The sequence below is a fragment of the Acanthopagrus latus genome, chromosome 13 (assembly GCF_904848185.1).
Source record: "Acanthopagrus latus isolate v.2019 chromosome 13, fAcaLat1.1, whole genome shotgun sequence".
Taxonomy (NCBI): Eukaryota; Metazoa; Chordata; class Actinopteri; order Spariformes; family Sparidae; genus Acanthopagrus; species Acanthopagrus latus.
In genome coordinates, this window is record NC_051051.1 from 7256864 (window position 1) to 7278233 (window position 21370).

At 40.3% G+C, this 21370-nt stretch overlaps 1 protein-coding gene across 4 annotated transcripts in view; it reads left to right on the forward strand.

Moving 5' to 3' along the window:
• mink1 (misshapen-like kinase 1) overlaps positions 1-20897 on the forward strand; it is a 34049-nt gene extending 13152 nt beyond the window's left edge. The window contains exons 12-32 of one of the 4 annotated variants that reach the window (XM_037118954.1): positions 2228-2335; positions 2944-3030; positions 5181-5357; positions 5453-5623; positions 5981-6247; positions 6637-6716; positions 6833-6936; positions 7037-7128; positions 7390-7413; positions 7827-7978; positions 8126-8243; positions 10784-10900; positions 11168-11279; positions 11810-11959; positions 12631-12774; positions 13230-13364; positions 13499-13599; positions 13722-13871; positions 13957-14116; positions 14777-14916; positions 15011-20897. In XM_037118954.1, the coding sequence (XP_036974849.1) occupies positions 2228-2335; positions 2944-3030; positions 5181-5357; positions 5453-5623; positions 5981-6247; positions 6637-6716; positions 6833-6936; positions 7037-7128; positions 7390-7413; positions 7827-7978; positions 8126-8243; positions 10784-10900; positions 11168-11279; positions 11810-11959; positions 12631-12774; positions 13230-13364; positions 13499-13599; positions 13722-13871; positions 13957-14116; positions 14777-14916; positions 15011-15094 (2673 nt within the window). In that variant the 3' untranslated portion in view covers positions 15095-20897. The remainder of the gene's footprint in view (positions 1-2227; positions 2336-2943; positions 3031-5180; positions 5358-5452; positions 5624-5980; positions 6248-6636; positions 6717-6832; positions 6937-7036; positions 7129-7389; positions 7414-7826; positions 7979-8125; positions 8244-10783; positions 10901-11167; positions 11280-11809; positions 11960-12630; positions 12775-13229; positions 13365-13498; positions 13600-13721; positions 13872-13956; positions 14117-14776; positions 14917-15010) is intronic. The other 3 variants (XM_037118956.1, XM_037118958.1, XM_037118955.1) reach the window with 3 other exon arrangements.
• Positions 20898-21370: the final 473 nt, after the last annotated feature.

Sequence of the window (21370 nt, forward strand, 5' to 3'; positions counted from 1 at the left end):
CCAGAGGCTCATGATACTACTACATAATGCAACACAACAGTACATGCTTAGTTCAAAGCAAAGCTCTACCAAGCAAGCAAAATCTCAGGTTCCTTGTCTGTAATGTGTCTGCTGTTGTCCAACCTTCAGCTTCTAAACCATTTGCTCTTGCCCTTTAGTGTGACCTTCATCGAGTCTCTAGTCTTCATGTCAGTTTTGTGCACAGCATTTGTGATTCTATTGTGTGCTCTAGTAAACCTTTTGATATAAGATAATGTGAATGTTAAAACTATGACTGTAAGGGTTAGGGTTAGCCCTAACCCTATATTAAAGTCATAGTAATAGTTAAGTGAGAAAAACAAATTGTAGCTTGCAGAAATCACAATGTTTACATAGCTTAGACTGTGAAATTTGGTAATGAAGCCTGTGCAGGGCATGTAAAAACTGTCCAGTTGACAGCCCAGATATGTAAACAGAGAGGAATAGAGTAAGAACATTCAAAGTGAAAGGAAGTCGGGCTCCTTGCAGCTCCAGTATGAAGTATTAATTCTGCTAACATTCACCCAGAATGAGATGTTTTTTGAGTTTGATGTTTTGTAAAATGCATGGAAACTGTATAAATGTATTTTTACCTTTTAAGGAGTACAGAGATTAGTCAGTTGTATTAGTGGCTCAAGATTCCTACTTTCTCCAAACTAAGACCACTAATCTTTTTGTTCTGAGGCTGTGAACCAGCACTGTAGACTCCATGTAATAATTTGACTAACATAACGCATAACAACTATAAGACGTTATTATATTATAAAGCAAAGAATGCCAAGTAATGTTTTTAAGGTAGTATGTACAATTTGTAACACCGTTAGCAGTATTTGCACCCCACTGTATAGATGGATACAGTGACTTTAGTGAGTAAGATGCTTGCAAAGTACAATTATTGGTGAAACCTTGTAACAGTTAATATGAAGTCATAATTTATACTTGAAATGTTGCTAATATTTTACCACCCCTGTATGTATATCAGCATGTCATATTCTCTGCCCAGAAGGAAACTGGACTTGCTTTGAAGTTGTATCTAATATTGAGTTAACAAGAAAAGTTTCATCATACAAATGGGAAGGAAAACATCCCTGTTTAAAGCTGTGCTGTTCTGATCCCTCAGAGGTGGTTCTCAACACTTATGATAGGTATGGAGGAAGGATATATTGCAGTAAACTTATAATGGCGGCAGAATCCGTTTACGTTGTGGGAATTTAAAAGTTATTCATTGTCTAGAGCATCTTTTTGTGCGTTAGAATCTGTACAAAAAGACGGCATTCATAGCAGCAAATATAGAGCAACATATACACCAATACTGATGTATTTGTGATAAGGTTAGGGTTATGATAGTGATTTCTCCTACAGAATGACATGATTCTGATCATATTACCACATGCATCAAATAAACAAACTTGTCACTCTCAAATTTTGTTTTATATTGATGCAGAAGTGAAGACAATGAAAATAAATAAAGATGTTGCATTAGTGCTTTGATATAAATGTTAGGATTGAGTTAACACATGAAAACATGCTTTTAGACATTATTTAACTAAAGGTTGTTTAATGTTGCTGAAGATTTTGAAAGACATATGGTACCTTTATAACTCAGCTCATTGGTGCAGCTGTGAAGTGTTTGAGGAGTTGTAGGTAATTTGAGTGAAGTGCACACTATTGCAAGCATTGTGCCTTATCGGTAAGGTATTATACTGCAGTGAGACTGAACTCCCCTAATATACCTCCACCTCCTCTTCCATCTTCTCTGGCTCCTGCTCAACTGCAAAGTGCCAACAGCAGTTTAGTGAACTCAATAGAGCTGAGTGTTTTGTGTCACTACCAAGTGGGACGTTCTCATTTCACCACTAAGAAGAAACTGTGTTGTTTCCATGTCCCTTAAAATGTCAGATAAAAACTGTTCCATGCCAAAAGCAAAAACCTGTGATCAGTTTGAGTTTTAATCAAAGCAGCACAGTCAGAAGATAATTAGTGTGTGTGTGTGTGTGTGTGTGCGTGAGAGAGAGAGAGTGAGAGAGAGCGAATGACTCACAGTCCTGCAACCCTGCTTCCTTCCTTTTATTATTATTATTTTTTTTACAGCTCTTTGCACAGAAAACAAGGGAAGGTTTGCTTATAAGCAGGCTATCCATTATAAATTCCCCAGTGCATTATAGCATCTGTGCTCATTTCTCTTTTTCCTGTCACCCTTCTCTCCCAGCAACAGAGAAAAGAACGAGAGATGGTGAGGCAGCAAGAAAAGGGTCCCCATCGGAGACTCGACGATATGAGACGGGAGGAAGATAGAAGGTTGGCTGAGAGGGAGCAGGTAACCAACCACAGGAGACGTGGGGCTACAATCAGCCTATCAGTGTGAAGTGTGGGTGTGTCCACCGGCAATACTGTGCAGGTTGCTCTGGTGGTGAAATTCCATGAGTAGGTTGCCATAGCAGCAAGGGTCTAAATTAGTGTATTTATTCAGAGATGAGTTTTTCTGTGGGTGAGCTCTCTGCGTCTCTTATGCTCTGTTTCCAGTCTCCCCTCAGTAACACAAGAATCTAGCGTCAGAGCACCATTACCTGTAGTGCCAAATACTGATTTTATGTTAGTATATTAGCTTATTATAATCACAATGTACAGCTACACATTTTCATAATTATTCTTAATAAAGTAATGCCTGACAATTTCTATGTAGTGTTGCACAGTAATTATTTGTCTCTGTTGTACTTCTAAACAGGGACGATGCATGTCTTGTCAGGAAATTTCAGTGTTAGAGTGCTGATTGTTATCAGGGCAACGCATAGTTTCTGTTGTTTACTGGAATGATATTACATAACTGTGCACAACTACCCTTATCAACTTCCCCTCCTCCTATATTTTCATTTCCTTTTATCCCACCTCCATATCTATCATTCCTGTCTTCTTACCTTTCCACAGGAGTTTATCAGACATAAGTTAGAAGAAGAGCAGCGGCAGTTAGAAATCCTCCAGCAGCAGCTGCTTCAGGAGCAAGCACTGCTTATGGTAACTAGTCCTAACTACTCCTTTATCAGTTCTTTCTTTGACTGCAGAATCTTCATGTCCAATAGGTTAATATAACTCTTCTATAAAGGAGAACACCGTGTGTGTACTCACAACAATGTGCTTGTTTCTGTTTATGTCAAAACCAAGGTATGAGGCAACAATATGAATACTTTTACAGCTCTTAATTGTATTGTTACAAAATAAAGCAGATTCAGGTTGTAGATATGCAGCCTCTTGATGTAGATATGTTCTACATTTTGCAGAGTGTGGGTGCATATCCCACAATATTGCATATCTTGGAAAGGCATGCACTGACCTAGATTTATGGGGCAGTTTTGGGCTGACTTCAGAGGAATTTCCACACTCTAGCCATCTATGTTTGAGCTAGCTCCTGTGGAGCATAGAAGTTGCTATCATTAGAAATGAGCCATAGCATTAGCTTTTTGTTCCTGTTTATTTGTAGGGAGAATCCTCACTACTGTATCCAGTAGTTTTTCGCTTATCCTTCTTAGAGGTTGGTAACAGATACACATAATCTCTCTGTATATGCATATCTGCGTTAAGACCAGAGCACACTCACAAGGCAGTATCCTTGGAGTAGTTTATGGGGTTCAGTGCCATGCTCAAGGGGTAATTGGCAGGGATTAAATGTGCAGCAAAGTCCCCAAGATTAAGAGAGAAAATGTTGGACAGGGTCTTGTGAAATGGACGAAGGCTTGTTCTTAAATACAGTCATTGCGAGAGGAAAACATTTTTTGACAGTCACAAACCCCCCAAACTGACTTTTGGTTTTTCAAATATGTCTAATTATACTAATGAAATCCATACTCTCCTCTTGTTTTATCTAAATATTTTCATGTAAACTCAACACCTCCAGCAGCTGTTTAACAATAAAAGCCTTCTTGTAGTGACTTTCATTAGATGTTGAGTAGCAGGTGAGGAGCAAAATGTGAATAAAATTGAACTTAACCACCTCTTAAAATCTTAGGACATCTAACAAAAGGTTGTGTTGAGAATGGAACTGCTGGATGGCTTTGATGGGTAACAGCAGGAAGTGTGAAGTCTCACACAATTCATCGCCGATAGAAGTTGGTTTAAATCTAATTTCTGACATTTTCTGGTATTGCTGTCTGTGAGGTAATAAGTGCATTTCAAGACAATGAGGCTACTGTATGGCCATAATCTTTCAGTAGAAACTTTGGAGTTCAACATTTGGGCCTTTCTTTTGATTGACTAATTTTTACATGAAAAAAGTTAATACAATCACTAGCCTGTCTCTGAAACTTTCCTTGAAATTGAATATATCCATGTTGTACAGCAGGGCAGTAAGCTTTTATCTCCTTTTCCACAGGAGCATATTCAGTGACCCTCTGAGAGATATACCGCACTGTAATCCGTCAATTATATCCTCGGTTGAGTCTTAAGTCTCCTCCTACACAGGGAAGCACCTGGTTGAGGTATCCTCACCAGGTGCCAGACAGTGCTGTCTCACTGTGGAGGAACACCATAGTGGTTTCTCGAAAAAGATCCTTTTCTAAAAAAACAAAACAAACATATTTTTGTTGTTTTTACCCACAGTCGTTTGCTTTCCCTCACCACCCAGACCATGTGGGCCATATGTGAGCATCAACATGAAGATTGACTTTGAAATCTAGTGCTTGCTTAGTGGTTCACAGTGATTTGCAATCTAAGCAGTGAAGAAGAAGAGCAAATGACAAGTATTTCACTTTCTGTAAAACCAATCTCTGCTGTTAGAAAAAAACGTGTTTTCATTTTTTTTTTAAGATTTCTTGTCTCCTTACAAACACAATTTGCCTACGACTAACGTGAAACAAGATTATATGTCAAATGACTCACTTTTACACTGTTTAATATACAGCACAGTATGGTAGACACGATCAATATTCTTTTATGTGGGTTGGTAATTGACCGCTGCACTAAAAATAGGAGTACACTAGAGATGATAAATCCTGCCCAAAACAATTATTATTTCACTGGATAAAATCGCTGTTAGGTCAGCTAAATATGCAACCCTCTGCCTCCATTTTCACTGAATGCAGACTTGCTGTTTTGCAGATGTAATAGTTAATTTATGACCAGCCTGACCTGCCTGTTGTCCAGTCTTCACAGCTGTGTTTTGTTTTTCTCAGGAATATAAGCGGAAGCAGTTGGAGGAACAACGTCAGTCAGAGCGGCTGCAGAGGCAGCTGCAGCAGGAGCATGCCTACCTGGTGTCTCTGCAGCAACAGCAGCAAGAAAAGAAGCCCCAGCTCTACCACTATAACAAAAACTTGGAGCCTAACAACAAACCGACATGGGCCCGTGAGGTAACAGTGCTGTCTACATTTAAAGCATGCACCTCAATGAAACTTCCGTGCAGACTTACAGAGCAAACCCTCTTTCACTGTCATTGTTATCTCAGGTGGAGGAGCGAAGTAAGCTCAACAGACAGGGCTCACCCAAGATCTGCACCACTGTCTCTGACACTGCCATCCAGTCACGCTCTGACTCAATCAGCCAATCAGGAGTGGTCCAGTCTGCTCAGACCCCACCGATGCAGAGGCCTGTTGAACCCCAAGGAGGGCAGGGCAAGGTGGGTGTTAACAAGTGTCTAAAAGTCTGTTTAATTAAACCTCCTAGATATAGGAGAGAAGACACACCAGCTTGTGCATTTCTGCCCCTAATTCTTAAGCTGCTTTACCCTTTATTGTCTATGCTACCTTATTCACACCTTCTTTTTCTTTTCTGTCCTCCTACTGTGTCTTCTTTTCCTCTCCTCCCATTTAAAATCGCTTATAACTGGGGAAAAAAACCCCAACAAACATCACCTTGGAATACAAAACAACCTTGCATTCTTCTCCACTTTGGCCTGTTCCTCCAAATGTCTTGCGCCTTCTTCATTCTGCTCGGCTGCTCCTCCCTCCTGGTGTGCTGCTGCTGTCCTCTGCAGTTCCAGATGGCTCACTTGGTTCCACTGAAGCCTTACGCTGCCCCTGTCCCTCGCTCCCAGTCTCTCTGTGACCAGCCCACTAAGACCATGTCCGCCTTCCCCACCCAGGATCCCTCGCTTACTCCCACACCCCGCCCCATCCACTCTAGAGAGCTGGTTCGTCAAAACTCAGACCCTACTTCTGAAACCCCTGCCCCACAGGCACACCAAATCAGAGAGGATCGTGGCCCCTGGATCCGCCTGCCAGATGTGGAACTCCCACCCAAGGTGAGATCTAATGACTGGTTTGGAATTGGCAGTAAGTGCATGTGTGTTTTAAACAGTTCTCTCATATCTTCTCACAGATAGAAAGATAGCTGAACTATAGTAAGTACACTGATATTGAGGTCTAATTTTATAGGTCCCATGTTCCAGTCATTTACAGGTTCCTACTTTCATTTTGGGTGTTCTCTAGAAAATGTTGACATGCGTTGATGTTACAAAAACAATATGATAGATTGTATAATACCGCCTATTGCTGCAGCACCTCTATGCGGCCCCTGTTGAAAAGCTCCGTTTGTGCCTGTCTCTTTGAAGCAAAACATGTTTCATCACTATGAGGAACTGTTTTTACAAAATACTGGCAAATGTAAGACTGCGACATTGCTGTGTTTTAGATTCCTCAGAGAACAGCGTCCATTGCCACAGCTCTCAACACCAACCTGTCCTCGGGCATAAGGCATCCAGTAAGAGCCAGGTATTAAAGAGAGAGCTGAATAATTTGATCAGATGTTTCCTTAAATTAGTGCCTCCTAAATGGCAATAGGTTTTAATGACAACCTGGGCTAATTCCTCAATGTATCCTCATGGCAGCAATCCAGATCTCAGCCGCAATGATCGCTGGGAGAGAGGAGACAGTATGAGCATCATATCAAATCTGCCCCAGACTGGCTCTCTTGAGAGGCATCGCATTATCAGTGAGTCCCTGCTTCCCCAGTGCTATTTCTCTGCAGACTGCTGTTGCAATAAGTCTGATTTCAGAATTATAACTACACTCTACAATATTGCTATTTGCAGGTTCCTCCAAAATGGATTCACCCATTCTTTCCCATGATAGCCGTCATAAGCCAGGGGAGTCTCGCACATCCTCACGCCCTGGGCGCCCTGCTGTAAGTGGTTCTCTAAAACAGACAGTGTGTTGGCTTTGCTTATGGGCTGCATGCAATACATAATATTGCTCAGATATAAGAAGTAATACAATGAAAAGTACTAACTTACTGTACTCAAACCCACCTGTTACTAACTGAAGGTTTTCTCCTGACGTTACCTTTCCTTTGTACTATATGTACTCCACACATTCACTGTTTCCCTTCATGTTTCTACTCTTCTCAAATCCCTGTTTGTTGACTTTACCTCAAAAAAAAATGCAGAGTTACAAGAGAGCTATAGGGGAGGTCAGTATCAATGTGTCTTCCTCTTTGACTTCTGCATGACTTTCGACTGAACTGCATGCTCTATACTTTCCGTTTACATTTGTTGGGTTAATCATGCTTTGTCTTTGAATGAAATTCCAATCTGTCTGAAAGCATTTACATTGGTTCTGTTAAATGTGGACATCCTACACCAAACACAGGCCTTTTAATGATGCCTCAGAATCATCCCAGAATATCATTAGGCAACAGGCTCTGAATTATGACAGTATTCAGTTTCCGAGCCCATCCATCCTTCGCCTTCAGTTGTGTTTGGATTGTTTTTAAAATTAGTTTTTCATAAATGTTTTGCCTTTTTGGCTAATTTTTTTAAGTTGATTAGATGATGTTGACAACTTTTAGGGAATTCTTAATGTAAATGGTGTGTTTGTGTGTAGGACCATGGCCTCTTTGCCAAAGAGCGTGCTGAGGAGCAGCCAAGGCCCCCGGTGAAGGCAAATGATTACTCCTCCTCCTCAGAAAGCAGCGAGAGCAGTGAGGAGAGTGAGAGTGGCGAGGGAGCAGAGGAGGAAGAAAGCCCCACAGATCGGTAACATCTACAAACACTAACAATTCAGGAAGAAAATATATATTTTTATATATGAACTCTTCTTTAAATTAAATATTAAAAACTTCCCATGATGCTTGAGGTCCTGCTGTATGTCATCCTTGATGTCTCTTCATCTTTTGATCTCAGTCACAGGGATGCAGACACTGACTCGGTCAACACCATGGTGGTTCACGAAGATGAAGGCGAAGGGGGAGAGGCAGAACAAGCTGGAGGCTATGGGGATCAGACCATGCTGGTGCAGAGGGTGAGTCATCTGTATACATAATGATGCTTAAAATGCATTGTGACTTGATGGGGAAATCAACGCAACACATGTGAGAGCAGAAAGTGACTAAGCACCAGGTCCATTTTGTTTTTTGGTCTTTTCCACACATAAGTGACCAAATGAGGAGGACATGACATTATGTGGTGCCAATTTTCATGCATGCTCGATGAACCAAGATGTCACTGACAGTCAGATTGCACTTTCACTCTACTGAACATCACAAAGCAGATTCAACACTTTGCACCAATGTTCAATCTTTGTGTGAGAATTTAGCTGAAGCAACATTCACATGAAGATCTGAGTTTGGAATTTCCTCCCAGTTTTGCCGTGTGGCTGAAAACGGGACCGGGCAAATCACAGGAACTCAACCCAAGGTTGACCATGAGAACTTTTTGCAAGCTTGTTATACATAGTTGCACTGTAAATGTCTATGAGTCAGTAATGCTGCAGCTGAATATTGTTTTTATTTTGTGAGCTGCCTGAAGCCAACCTGTGATGGGCTGGCACAAATCTTTGATATTTTGGAGAGACAGTAATATGATTCAGTGACAGACGGCATGCATCTTGCAGGTGGCCCATGATTAGTTGCGTGTGGGAAGTGTCACCTTCACTGAAGTGCAATTGCAAGTGTGTGTGTGTGTGAGAGAGTGTGGATTATGGAATATCAGAAAGATATGGAGTTATTAATTTATCTGCCATGATTATACAGTACATACAAAGAAGAGGAATTTTGATTACTTTCACACATACAGTAAATATGCCGTCTGTCTTTCAAGCAAGTCTTCAAACATGTCTCGATGACACAGCACACACATTCAGCTGCATGACATTAGAACAGCGGCAGTCCTAAATTTATGTCACCCACTTTATAGGAAAATTAATATTATCTTCAGGGGGGCATGTGCAATGGCACAGTACAAATGAGATACATGCCATTTACCACTGAGTAGTGCAGCAACAAAGATTATTTTCATAGTCGATTTATCTGCTGATTATTTTGTCACATAATCAGTTAGTTTTCTGGTCTACAGAATGTCAGAAAAAAGTTGGAAAATGTCAGTCAGTGTTTCCCAAAGCCCAAGATGACTTCCTCAAAATGCTTTGCTTTGTCCACAACCCAAAAGCATTTAGTTGACTGTCACAGATGAGTAAATAAGCCTGGAATCAGATTCTTCGTAATTTTTTCTTAAATAAATACTCAGAACAAATAATTTGATTATCAAAATAATTGATAATTCATTTACTGGTTGACAACTGATCAGCTTGATCTCTACCACTAAGTTAACCTGACAAGTGGTTTTAACGGAGACAAAATAGAGAGGTATAAATTATCATTAGGAAATTCAGAACACCATTTACTGTGAGCACATACATCATTCCAACATTTGCCCATTAAGTTTTCGTTATAAGATTTGAGGCTGGGAAGTATTCACTGATTAGTTTGTGTGCAGCAAATAAAGCCTGGAAAAGTCAAATAACTTTTGAGAGTCCTTTAGACAATGATGACAGAAAGCGGAGCCAAATCCTGCTGTGTGTAAATCAGTAATGAAGCATCAGTGACATTAGACACAAGTAGCTGGTTTCCCAGTGTTTAAAGGAGGCACTGCTGTGGAGGAGGTGGGCAGTAAAACGGCTGCTGTGCTATAGCTATAATATTTTCACCATTTTACCATGCTGTCAGACAGCCCTCTGTGATGGGATACTAAGCCCTTATATCGCTCTATTCAAAACCACCAGCCCCTTTTTTTTTTTTTTTTATGAAAACCATTAATTTTACCTTGTCGAACATGGGAGTTTTAGGTCTGCTGCTGCCTCATTGAGCTTGTTTGTGTAATAATGCGACTTTGGCAAAATTTGAACTAGCCCTTTAAAACATACATTGAAATAATTAACACAAACTAACTGATCAAAGCAGTTGTAGACCAGTAATTCCTATGTTTTGCAAGGTAAAATGTCGAATGAGTCAAATATGGCTTTTGAGAGACAATGGATAGATACAACGCCTTCAGGTTCCCATCATAAAGGGCTGTCTGATGGCAAGGTAAAGTGGTGAACATATTCTAAATATAGCGTACACTTAACCTGATATCAGTCTGTTTTTATGTGGGCCTTTTTTTAAGGTGGCTAAAACACATTTTGCTGCTGCCCCCATTGACAGCAGTACATCACCTAGATTCAATAGCGGTGCTTCTGTCTGCTTCTCCAAACTGCAGGCGTTCCGATACACCGACTGTGGATACCCCATACAACCCTACTTCAAAACACCCAAACTATCCCTTTAACAACACAAACTTGACTTTTTAAAGCAAGTTTGGTCACAACTGTCACTTTACTTCTTGTGGTTACTGTGGCATTTTAACCAAAGAGGTCATACCCTGGTAATTAGTGCAGCAGATTGGCCTAGATCCAAGTACGTCATTGACGTTATGTAACACGTGTGTTTGTGTGTTTGTGTGCGTGTGTGTGTGTGTGTGTGTGTGTGTGTGTGTGTGTGTGTGTGTGTGTCTTTTACCTGAAAGACCCCAGAGAAGAGGAGCCATAATGGGTACACTAACTTGCCAGATGTGGTTCAGCCCTCCCACTCCCCCACTGATTCAGCCACTCACTCCTCCCCTGGGAAGGACTCTGTTTATGATGTGAGTTTTACTGATGCTAAGTATATCAGTCCTGAATTCCTAGTTTATTTTTATGTGTTCCCTATGTGCCATCTTTCCAGCCAAACAGTCCAGTAACAGCACACTATAACACCATAAGAAAAAACACAGATTTTAGAACTGCTAAATGCCACATAAGTAGAGAAAATATCAGTATTTAACATCTTTTCTGATAAACTAAAAACTCCATAGACATGATATTGACTTAAACCACACTGTACAACTCATACACCCTTTCTGCTCCACCAGTATCAGTCCAGAGGTTTGGTTAAAGCATCTGGCAAGTCCTCCTTCACCACCTTTGTGGATCTGGGCATGTACCAGTCACCAGGAAGTACAGGGGATAACATGTCCATCACTGGTGAGTCAGAATCTTTTTCCGACTTGCAGCAGTGTCTGGAACATTCTTGGACATTTAATGAAGGAGCTGCATCTGACTGCAAAAGTATTCAGAATCTTAACCTTTGACATTATTTCTTGTACAGTGAAAAAACTTCATAAAAAAATTAATTCCACAGTTTTTTGCACAGTGTGAATTCTATACAGTTCAGGTGTTAATTGACTGTAGCTTCCACAAAAAATAATGAATGAAAGATTAGTGTCTAGTTCCAAAACTGCTTACCAGATAATGCTCCACGAATATTTATTACCTCCACTCGTGATGTTTTGGGCAGTCTTGGAATCTGAAGAAGAGCTTGAGCCCAAATCGTCACACCTGAACGTAATTAATATTCATGGGAGCATTATTTAGTTTGCAGACTCAGTATTTATGTTTTTTTTCTTTTGCTTCTGTCCAGCACAGAGTATTTACATTTTTGGGTGTGTGTGCTTTCGCCAACTTTGTGCATTCCTACTTACTCAAGACATTTCTATTGCTACCTCTCTATGTAGGCTCCAGGTTTGAACAGCTGAAGATGGAGGTGAGGAAAGGATCCATGGTGAATGTCAATCCCACCAACACACGCCCTCCCAATGACACACCTGAGATCCGCAAGTACAAGAAGAGGTTCAACTCTGAGATCCTGTGTGCTGCGCTCTGGGGTGAGAACAGCTTTGATATTAGAGTGTAAATGCAAAAATTAAGGAACACCAAGCAAGATTAGAAACCTAAAACTAATTTGTTACTCAAAATATGATTTATGTTTGTAGTTGCCAGACTCAGGTTAAAAACTAAGAATGCAGAGAAATCGGTCAGATTCCTGATTTTTTTCAACCATGCTTGTCTCTGGTTCGACATCCTGACAAATGTCCACTCCAGCAGGCTTCTGGTTGCGAATATGACCAAAACTGAAAACCTGTCACATGGAAATTAGATTTGAGGCTCCTGCTGTACCTTCAATTACATTAATAACTCTTCACGAGAGAGCATGGTGTCCCTGCTTTCATTATTAAAGCTACTTTTGTCAGATCAGTTGCTGCTCTTCCAGTCTTTTCTCACAGTGTGTCTTTGCATCGTTAATGAGGGAAAAAGTTAGTTTTCATGTGCCAAACAGCATCTTTTAGTCAGTGGGTGACATCATACAGTTACAACATTACCATTTTTTTTTATTTCTCCCATAAAGAAAATGAAATTAGCATTTTTGAAATGGCATTAGAGTTCTGATGTGGAAATAATATTGGAAAATTAAGGCACGTATACCACATAAAATATGTAGCTGTGGCTCAAGGAAACGCAATTTTAAAAATTTAATTGTGTATATGTGTGCCCCCAGGTGTGAACCTGTTGGTGGGCACAGAAAACGGTTTGAAGCTGCTGGACCGCAGTGGTCAGGGCAAGGTTTACCCCCTCATCAACTCTCGCAGGTTCCAACAGATGGACGTCCTAGAGGGCCTCAACCTGCTCATCACCATATCAGGTCATTACTGCTGCTCTTTGCCAGTGTGCTCTCACTACTACAGTTGGTTAAAGCTGTTTCTGCTTTTGGCCAAGGACTACTGTCTTTAATGGGATGCCAGACACTAGATGCCAAATTATGCTCATGCCTTTAGAGGGATTACTTTGCATTGCAGTTTGACTTTGGAATTCAAAAACCTCCTTTTCAACAGGTTGTCAAGCCAATTGAGCTCTAAAAATGGGACAAAATATAAATTACAATACACTGTATCACCACAGATGATATTGAATATTTACATAAAACAAAATTTAAAGTATATACATTGATTTTTTTTTCTTAGGAAATCCTGTATGTTATTTATTTATTATGGTTAAACCTACAAGGATGAACCATATAAATGATGTACTGATATGATATATTTAAATAATTATTGAACTGGGACCCTTTGTAATTGATCATCCACCATGTCTATTAAGGCAAGAAAAACAAAGTGCGTGTCTACTACCTGGCTTGGCTGAGGAATAAGATCCTCCACAATGACCCCGAGGTGGAGAAGAAGCAAGGCTGGACCACTGTTGGGGAGATGGAGGGCTGTGTGCACTACAAAGTTGGTGAGTGACAGATGATGTCTATTTATTGCCGCTGTCTATTCCATGACAGGTCAACTCTCATACATGCATCTGGCCCAGTGAATTATTGATTACAAGTATCTGATGTCAGATGGCCTTGTGGTTGTTCTGTCTAGTGAAATATGAGAGGATAAAGTTCCTGGTGATTGCTTTGAAGAATGCGGTGGAAGTGTATGCTTGGGCGCCTAAGCCTTATCACAAATTCATGGCCTTCAAGGTAAGTCTCCCCTTTCCCGCGAGCTGGATTACCTATGCAAGATCAGTCAACCAGACTAGCATTCAAGTCGATTATCCTCTCACGCTCACTTTCGGCCCGCACCCCCTCCCCTTTAAAACCAGTCTTTTGCAGACCTGCCACACAGGCCTGTGCTTGTCGACCTGACAGTGGAGGAGGGTCAGAGGTTGAAGGTCATTTACGGCTCTTGTGCTGGCTTCCATGCCATCGACGTGGACTCTGGAAACAACTATGACATTTATATCCCCGTTCATGTAAGTTAAGCAGCTGTCAGATGGCAGGATTTTGTGGAATGTGAAGCCTACGGGGGCTCATCCCTTCTGTTTTTGTATCAAACAGATCCAGAGCCATGTGACACCACACGCAATTGTTTTCCTGCCCAGCTCAGATGGCATGGAGATGCTGCTGTGCTACGAGGACGAGGGTGTCTATGTCAACACCTATGGACGTATCATCAAGGATGTGGTCCTGCAGTGGGGCGAGATGCCCACATCTGTTGGTGGGGGTCTAATCCAAAAACAGATAATAATAAATAAAAGTGGATGGTGTTATGTGTTGAAGCTGTCAGGATGCACCAATTTATCAGCCGACATCGGTATCAGAAGTCATTTTCCTTTTTGGCTGCTAACAGTTGACATTAATTGGTAGCAGTTGCCAATGTTTATCTGTCACGTCGCATCAGTTTTGTGCTGGCAGATTGCTACTGGCTCATGACATCCCTGCCATCAGTTTCTAAGTCTGTAGCAGTACTGAAAATGTTTTATCATTGAGTAGGCAGATGCATGACCGTCTAAAAAGACACTTTCTCTTTTCCTGCGAAGGAGGGTTTATATTAAGTTATTAGGTTTATATAGGTTGTTTCATTAGAGCAAATCTGTGTTATTTCAAATATGGTGTAATGAAGGCCTGAATGACTTCAAACAGCCTGGTTATTTTGTTATAATGAAAACATGTCTTTGTTTCACTGGCACAAATCAGGGAATAACTGAGATAAATAATGAAATCAACAACAGCAAAAACATTTGTATCAGCATCTGCTAAAGGTCAGATTGCTTCATAAATTTGGGTACTGGCCCTGGATCTCGCAGTCAGTGCATCTCTGATAATCTGTAATCAGCATGCCTGATGCTAATATTAATAATACTATTTTGCCTTGCAGCTCATATCTGCTCAAATCAGATCATGGGATGGGGAGAAAAGGCCATTGAGATCCGCTCTGTGGAGACTGGCCACCTGGACGGTGTCTTCATGCACAAAAGAGCTCAGAGGCTGAAGTTCCTTTGTGAGAGAAATGACAAGGTAAGAGAGTTGCAGGACAGTCAGGTCAGTCATAGCAGGTGGATTTAAAAATGTTACTGACACATATGTCCTTGGTGTACGTGTCCGTTCTCAGGTGTTCTTTGCCTCAGTTCGGTCTGGAGGCAGCAGCCAGGTGTACTTCATGACCTTGAACAGAAACTGCATCATGAACTGGTGAAGGAACAGCTGCTCTGGTCAGTGTGTGGAACCCCGCACAGTTTGGAGAACGAAGTGCATCTGAAATTCTCACAAAACGCATGCACACAAATGTGAACAGCTCTTATCTTTCTCTCCAGCTCCCCCCTTACTCACGCAAACACTCAGAGACAAACACACACACAAACACAAACACAAACAATGTCTAAATCCATTCCAGCCTGCACTCCTTAAAGACATAGTTTCTGCTGAGGCCCCTCTGATAACATTCTCCCCTGAATCATCATGAAAAATCACTGATGAGCTTCACATGTTAATACCATCTCTTAATTTGTACTGTAAATATCCTTGTCTTGATTTACTTTACTTGGTGGACCTGTGTTCAGTTGTGACTATTTAGTTCCTAATTGTGAAGTATGTTAAAAACATTCCGTGATGGTTCTACAGTAGGTTTTGAAGAAGGCATTATTTACCAATACTGTATGTTGAAATTAAGCTGTAAATAGGTAGCACCTTACACTTAGATCTGAATCATTTGCAGGCCTCTTGCATAGCCTCCATTCAGCGTGTTGCCACCTGACACGTGGACGTAAAATAAGGAAATGCTGGAACGTCCAACGGCAGTGTCTTGTAGACCTTCTTATTGTTTTGTTTCAGTGGAGGCTTAAAGGAAGGTTTTAGTGCAGAAAAAACATCACAAAGGGACGCTGAAGTCAGGACAAAGTAGCTTGTTTAAATATTTTTAGTTATCTAGACAGTAACCTGAAGTCCTGCTTTTTGCTAACTTTTCCTGACCTGGATGGCAAATGATGTTGCAACTCTTAATCACGGCAAGTGAACGCTTCAACAGAAAAATCTGAAAATGAATAGATAATGAAAAAAAAAAACAAAAAACAATCAGACGTCTCATACATTTGCAGTACACATAATCAGTACTGTGAAATCTTCTGCTTTGCCTTTTTTTCTATGGTTCAAGTGAAAACCATCAGGCTTGTATCTAAACTTTGTTTTCATAGATTTACAGAATACAAAAATTTGTTATTTATATGTAGTGATTCTGTATTGGTATTAGCCTACTGCTATCCTTAATTTTACTGTAATTATATTGCTATTATATTGCAATATATGCTATTCTTGTGGAGTCTTTGTTTGAAGAGGGGAGTTCATGTTTTCGGCTGTTAGTGAAGACGTATGGGGACGTTAGGAAAACATGAAAGTAGGATGTCTCTGAGATTATAGTGATTAAGGGGGATCACCTTCAGGGGGCCTTTCACCCTCTTACCACAGTGATCTACTCTACTGTATCATATTTCAGTTCTTAGACTATTTCGGTGTGGATATTTCTGTGAGGTGTGTTTGTCCAGGGGATTACAGTAGAACAGCTCTTAGTGTGGAACAGTTCATATTTGTCTCGGGCCAGTGGAAAGATTTTAATGTACAGTCAGTACGGTTGACTCTGCAATACCACAGAGGGCTCCATCTCATCAGGCACTTTGGAGAACACGGCTGGAAACACGAGACTTAATATATTTTGTATCTATACATTCTGCCAAAGTTCACAGCATTAATCTGCAGCGGGGAGTATTAGTGTAGGCCAAAGGGGACAGTAGAGATTTGAGAACTCTTCCTACAGATCGCCAACCAATGATCCTTTCAGTGTATACATCCAAAATTCAGCTGACTGCTTTATTTTTTTAAATAGCTTCTTTGGATTTCCTATAGATCACCATTCTTTGTTCTGAGTTGTTTGAGTAGTTTGTGGGTTTTTTAAGGGGAATTTTGGTGTGTCCTCATACACTAGGCAGTGCGGTAGAGGTATGAGGCAGTGTTATCAGGAAGGAGCTTCTGTCAGCAGTGGGTAGGTCAACACATGATTCACTTGGCTACAACAACATGCTGCCACAGCACTTTAATATTAACAGTCATGATGTTTTTTCTTCACTCATATCGGTGTTAAGTTAGTTCATCTGCTTATAAATAAATGCTGACATGTTGATGTTGAGAGAATGCCTGAGTGGTATTCCAGTGAAACTGCGAGTATGACAGGCTTTTGTATTTCTGAAAGGAATCTTGGTTGGTGATCAGTGGTGTAGTCTGCTTAAAGACACTTTTTGAGCTGAGGAGGTATATTTTATACAGTTCAAAGGAAAGCTATTAAGAATGCCGTATATATAGTCAGAGCAGAGAGCAATTAATCAAAGATTATATAATGAGATGGCTAATTTTATGGTGAGATTATTTAAAAAAAGCTGTAAATGGGCATGGAGAACACTTTCACGTCAGTAAACATACATTTACAGATAGATCTCGAGCAGATCCTTTTGGTGTGCATGTAAGCCATTGAAATAGAGTATATAGTACTGTATCAAAGTTGTTTCTCCCCTTTAGCGAATGTGTTTTTATGCTTAGATATCTGTTATGTGCCATGACGTCACAGTTACAATCCACCGGGAGCTCTGGCACTCATGCTTTTTATGGTCAAATCATCATTTTTTATCAATCTGCCATGTTTACAGTTTAAGCAGTGCCTTGGAGTTGGGAAAGTGAAAGTTCTGAGGATGAGTTATTAGCCCCCCCCGCCCCCCACACGTACACACATACATACATACATACACACGCGCACACACACACGTCTCTTACTTGAAATCTCACGTAGAAGAGGCACGACCATATTTTGCTCCCTCATTCTGATCATATGATTTATGTCCTGTGCCAGTTAAGTGCACTTAAGTCAAATCCAGAATATCCCTGTTGTTGGACTTGAAATGCTTTTTTGGCACCACATAAATAACCACAAATGATCAACGGACGATAATCTCATTTAGAAAGTTGCAATAACAAAGAAGTTAACATGTGTCCGACTAATCCAGAGTGATGTGTAAAAGGATCTACTGACAGTGGGAGCCAGCATAGAGAAAAGCCATACGTATAAAACGTGTTTGTAGAGAAAACTTAGTACAGATCAAATCTTGTGTGTGACGTCTGCTCAGAAAAATGTAGGTTCTTGCAGCAAAGATGAGGTAAGCGCTTCTTCTTAAACGATGTTGATTGTGTGATCTTAGTAGTGAGGAAATTAGCTTAACATATTCTGAGAAGCCTATTTTATAAAATATGTAAATTAGTCTATATTGAGAAATAAAAAGTGAATGTACATCTATAAGACAGATTTGTATTTATATAAAAATGTGTACCGCTCTATTAATCAAAGCACAATGTATTTCATGGCAGAGAGATCAGAGTAATAAGTGAGTGTAACAGAGGTGGAGTTTGTTTTTCTTCATTCACGCAGTATGTAATCAGTCCAAGTCGTAGGTTGTGGTGAATCGAGTTGTACGCTGAGACAGCGGCCTGTATGTGGACGGTGCAAACATTGCTGCAATGTTACAGTAAAGTAGACCAGACTGTCCTCTCGTAAGAAGAGTTGACTGCGGCTGTGATTCAGACACACGCGGTGACTCACAGATTGGTGTTTGAACTCGCCTCGGGTGTAAATTGCTTGTGTGGGGTTTGACAGGCTGCTAATATGCTCAGGTGATGGCAGGTGATGCAGTGGTGATGTGAGGTCATTGGCTCTTGGCTTTTTGGTATCAAAAATGGAGCCCGACCGATGGATCAGTTGGTCGATATAATGGGCCAATATTGGTCTGTCTCAGATATATCGGTGTCGGCCTACATGTTGTGTGATTTGCGCTGATAGGAAAACTTTATATTTTAATTAAAATGCAGAAAAAGATGCCTGGGGTGATTTAGAACCATAAACTAACAATGAAAGTTAATTATCTCAGTGTATTTACTCGTTTAATAACCACATTTTAAGGGATGATTGAAAAGAATGCGTGCATATCAGCTCAAATATTAATGTCGGTATTAACGTCGGCCCCCAGACATCAAGTCTGTGTCGAGCTATAATCAAAAACGACATTATTAAAGTGAAAAGTGCATTGATCGATTGGTGTTAATTCCAGATTATGAAGACAATTAGTCGGTTATCGTTTCTTTAGAAGTTTAAGTTTGATGCACTTGTGTCACCAGGCATTAAAGTCTGTAAAGGGGAACTCCACCGATTTAGAACTGTTCTTGTACAACGTGATCGGATTCTCGAGTAGTTTGAAATCAAAAACTGGTCTCTGCATTACCCACAATGCAACTTGACTGCTTACTCCAGAGGTTTGGCTGTGTTTTGTGCGTAGCAGCTGTTGTAGCCCCAGTCTTCTAACAGATGAGACCAGTGGTCTTACAGAGTCAGCAACTCCAGATGTTTTTCCAAACTTGTAGCCATCAGCTCCTTATGACACTGCCTTAAGTGACATCACATGAGGCAGACTTCAAGCAGCTCTGTCTGGAGCCACAAAAGACTTTGTGTACAGTAGTACTACTCCTTTTAATGTGTAAAGATCAGTGGAGTTCTCCTTTTAACACGAATACCTGCATAATAAGTTGCAAAATACCAAATTTACTTGGAATACTTCAGTGTATTTCTACCTCAGCTGTACTGCACAGGCTTAGTGCGGCACATCAGACTGCTACATTTGCAGTTAAAGAAGATGCAATGTCTGAAATACACAGGAGATATTCAGATGTCCGTTAAAAACAATGATATAATAAACAGCAGGACATTGGAATTATTTAATCGTCTTTATTGGCTCGACTGGATTTGTGAAAACAGTCGAATGGCATCAAAAGCAGATTATTTGATTTAGTTAAAACAGACATGTTTATTTTAAAGAACACTCATTTTACTAATGTAATAGAAAAAAAGCCTTGTGATAAGTCTCTGCCTCTAGTGTCTGGGTGAGGTCAACCTCGGTCACTCCCAAATATTAAGCTTGTCGTCTAATGTTATGCAGCAGATTCTCCAATAATGGGTTCTTTGTATCACAGTAGAGCAGTTATGGGTGGTTATTTCTCTAGAAGCACCTTAAGGTGCAAAAGTGCTATTTCTTTCTTCTTCTTTTTTTTTTTTGCCAAGAGCCATTAAAAGACCTGAACCTCACAACTCATGAGGGAAACTTTGTGTCACAAACACATTCGATAGCTGAATTTATGTAACTCGAGTAACACAAAGTTTATCAGACACAGAGGAGGCACCACTGAGTCGCAGGTGGATTGCTGAAGGTGTAGTGCATCGCCCTGAGAGACAGCTGTCCTGTAACACGATGATGTTTAGTTTTTTTTTTTTTTTTTTTTAAGAAGCAATACAAGCATTTGAACAAATCTTCTCAGTGGGACTTGCAGGAGGCGATTCTTCAGTGGCCTTCTGTGGCAGACTGAATGTCGACAGGTTTTCGTTTCGCTCGCTACAGAAATCGTTCTGTACTGCTTCGGTTTAGAATCACAAGAAATAACTGCTTCTCTCTGTCGGTTTAACACGATCACCTGTGGGGAAGCAACTTCTTGTTTGGCTGTAGTGAAATCCCGGAATCTGCCTTTCTGAACTATCGAAATACAGATAATAGATACTCTGACGAGGCACTCCTCTCTCATAGCTTGCATTTCTAATCACTGATGTATGAATGGATTAGCAGCTGTAGCTGGGAGTGAGGCAGATCAAACTTGGGGAGCTCTAAAGCGACGGAATCTTTGGAAAGAACTACAATATCTATTATTCTTTTTTCAATAATTATTTTTTTTTTGGTTTGTTTTTTTAAAGACGGTGAACATCTTTGCAATGTTTTAGTGTGTGTGCGCGCGTCTGTGTTACTTGTGAGAGATTAACTCCAGATTGTATTTCATAGACTGATAAACTTTAAACTTTCAAAAGATTGTGTTGGATGAATTCATGTCTTAATACAGAATTGTTTGAAAAATAAAATACGTTGATCTCAGTTTTGTCTGTTTCATTTCTTTGTATTCTAAATGACGTTTCTCGAACATGTTGTCACTGGCGGGGTCTCAGTTCAACACTCAATTAAACAAAATAATTATCTCCATTCTTTTTAAAGGGCGTGCATGAAACCCCCAGTTTCTCTTTCTGATCAGATTTTTGCTCAGGTTGAAAGTGGGCTGAGCTGTTGGGATTAAGTGAGGTCACTGGACTCCCATGCACTAATATGATGAATGATAAAGGTGTATTTAGTAAGGGTTAAAAGAAATATCAATCCTGAGAAGAGGTAGACTAATTAAAATCACCTGTATGGGTTTACCATTACTACGCATAGATTAAATATTGAACATTTTGTGAGGAGCACATAAAACATAAGACTGTGTTCGACCACATGATGGTGCTATAATCTGGTTGTCCCAGTCTCTCGTTCCATGTTCCATATATGACACTACTTTGCTTCGCTTTAAAAGTCAC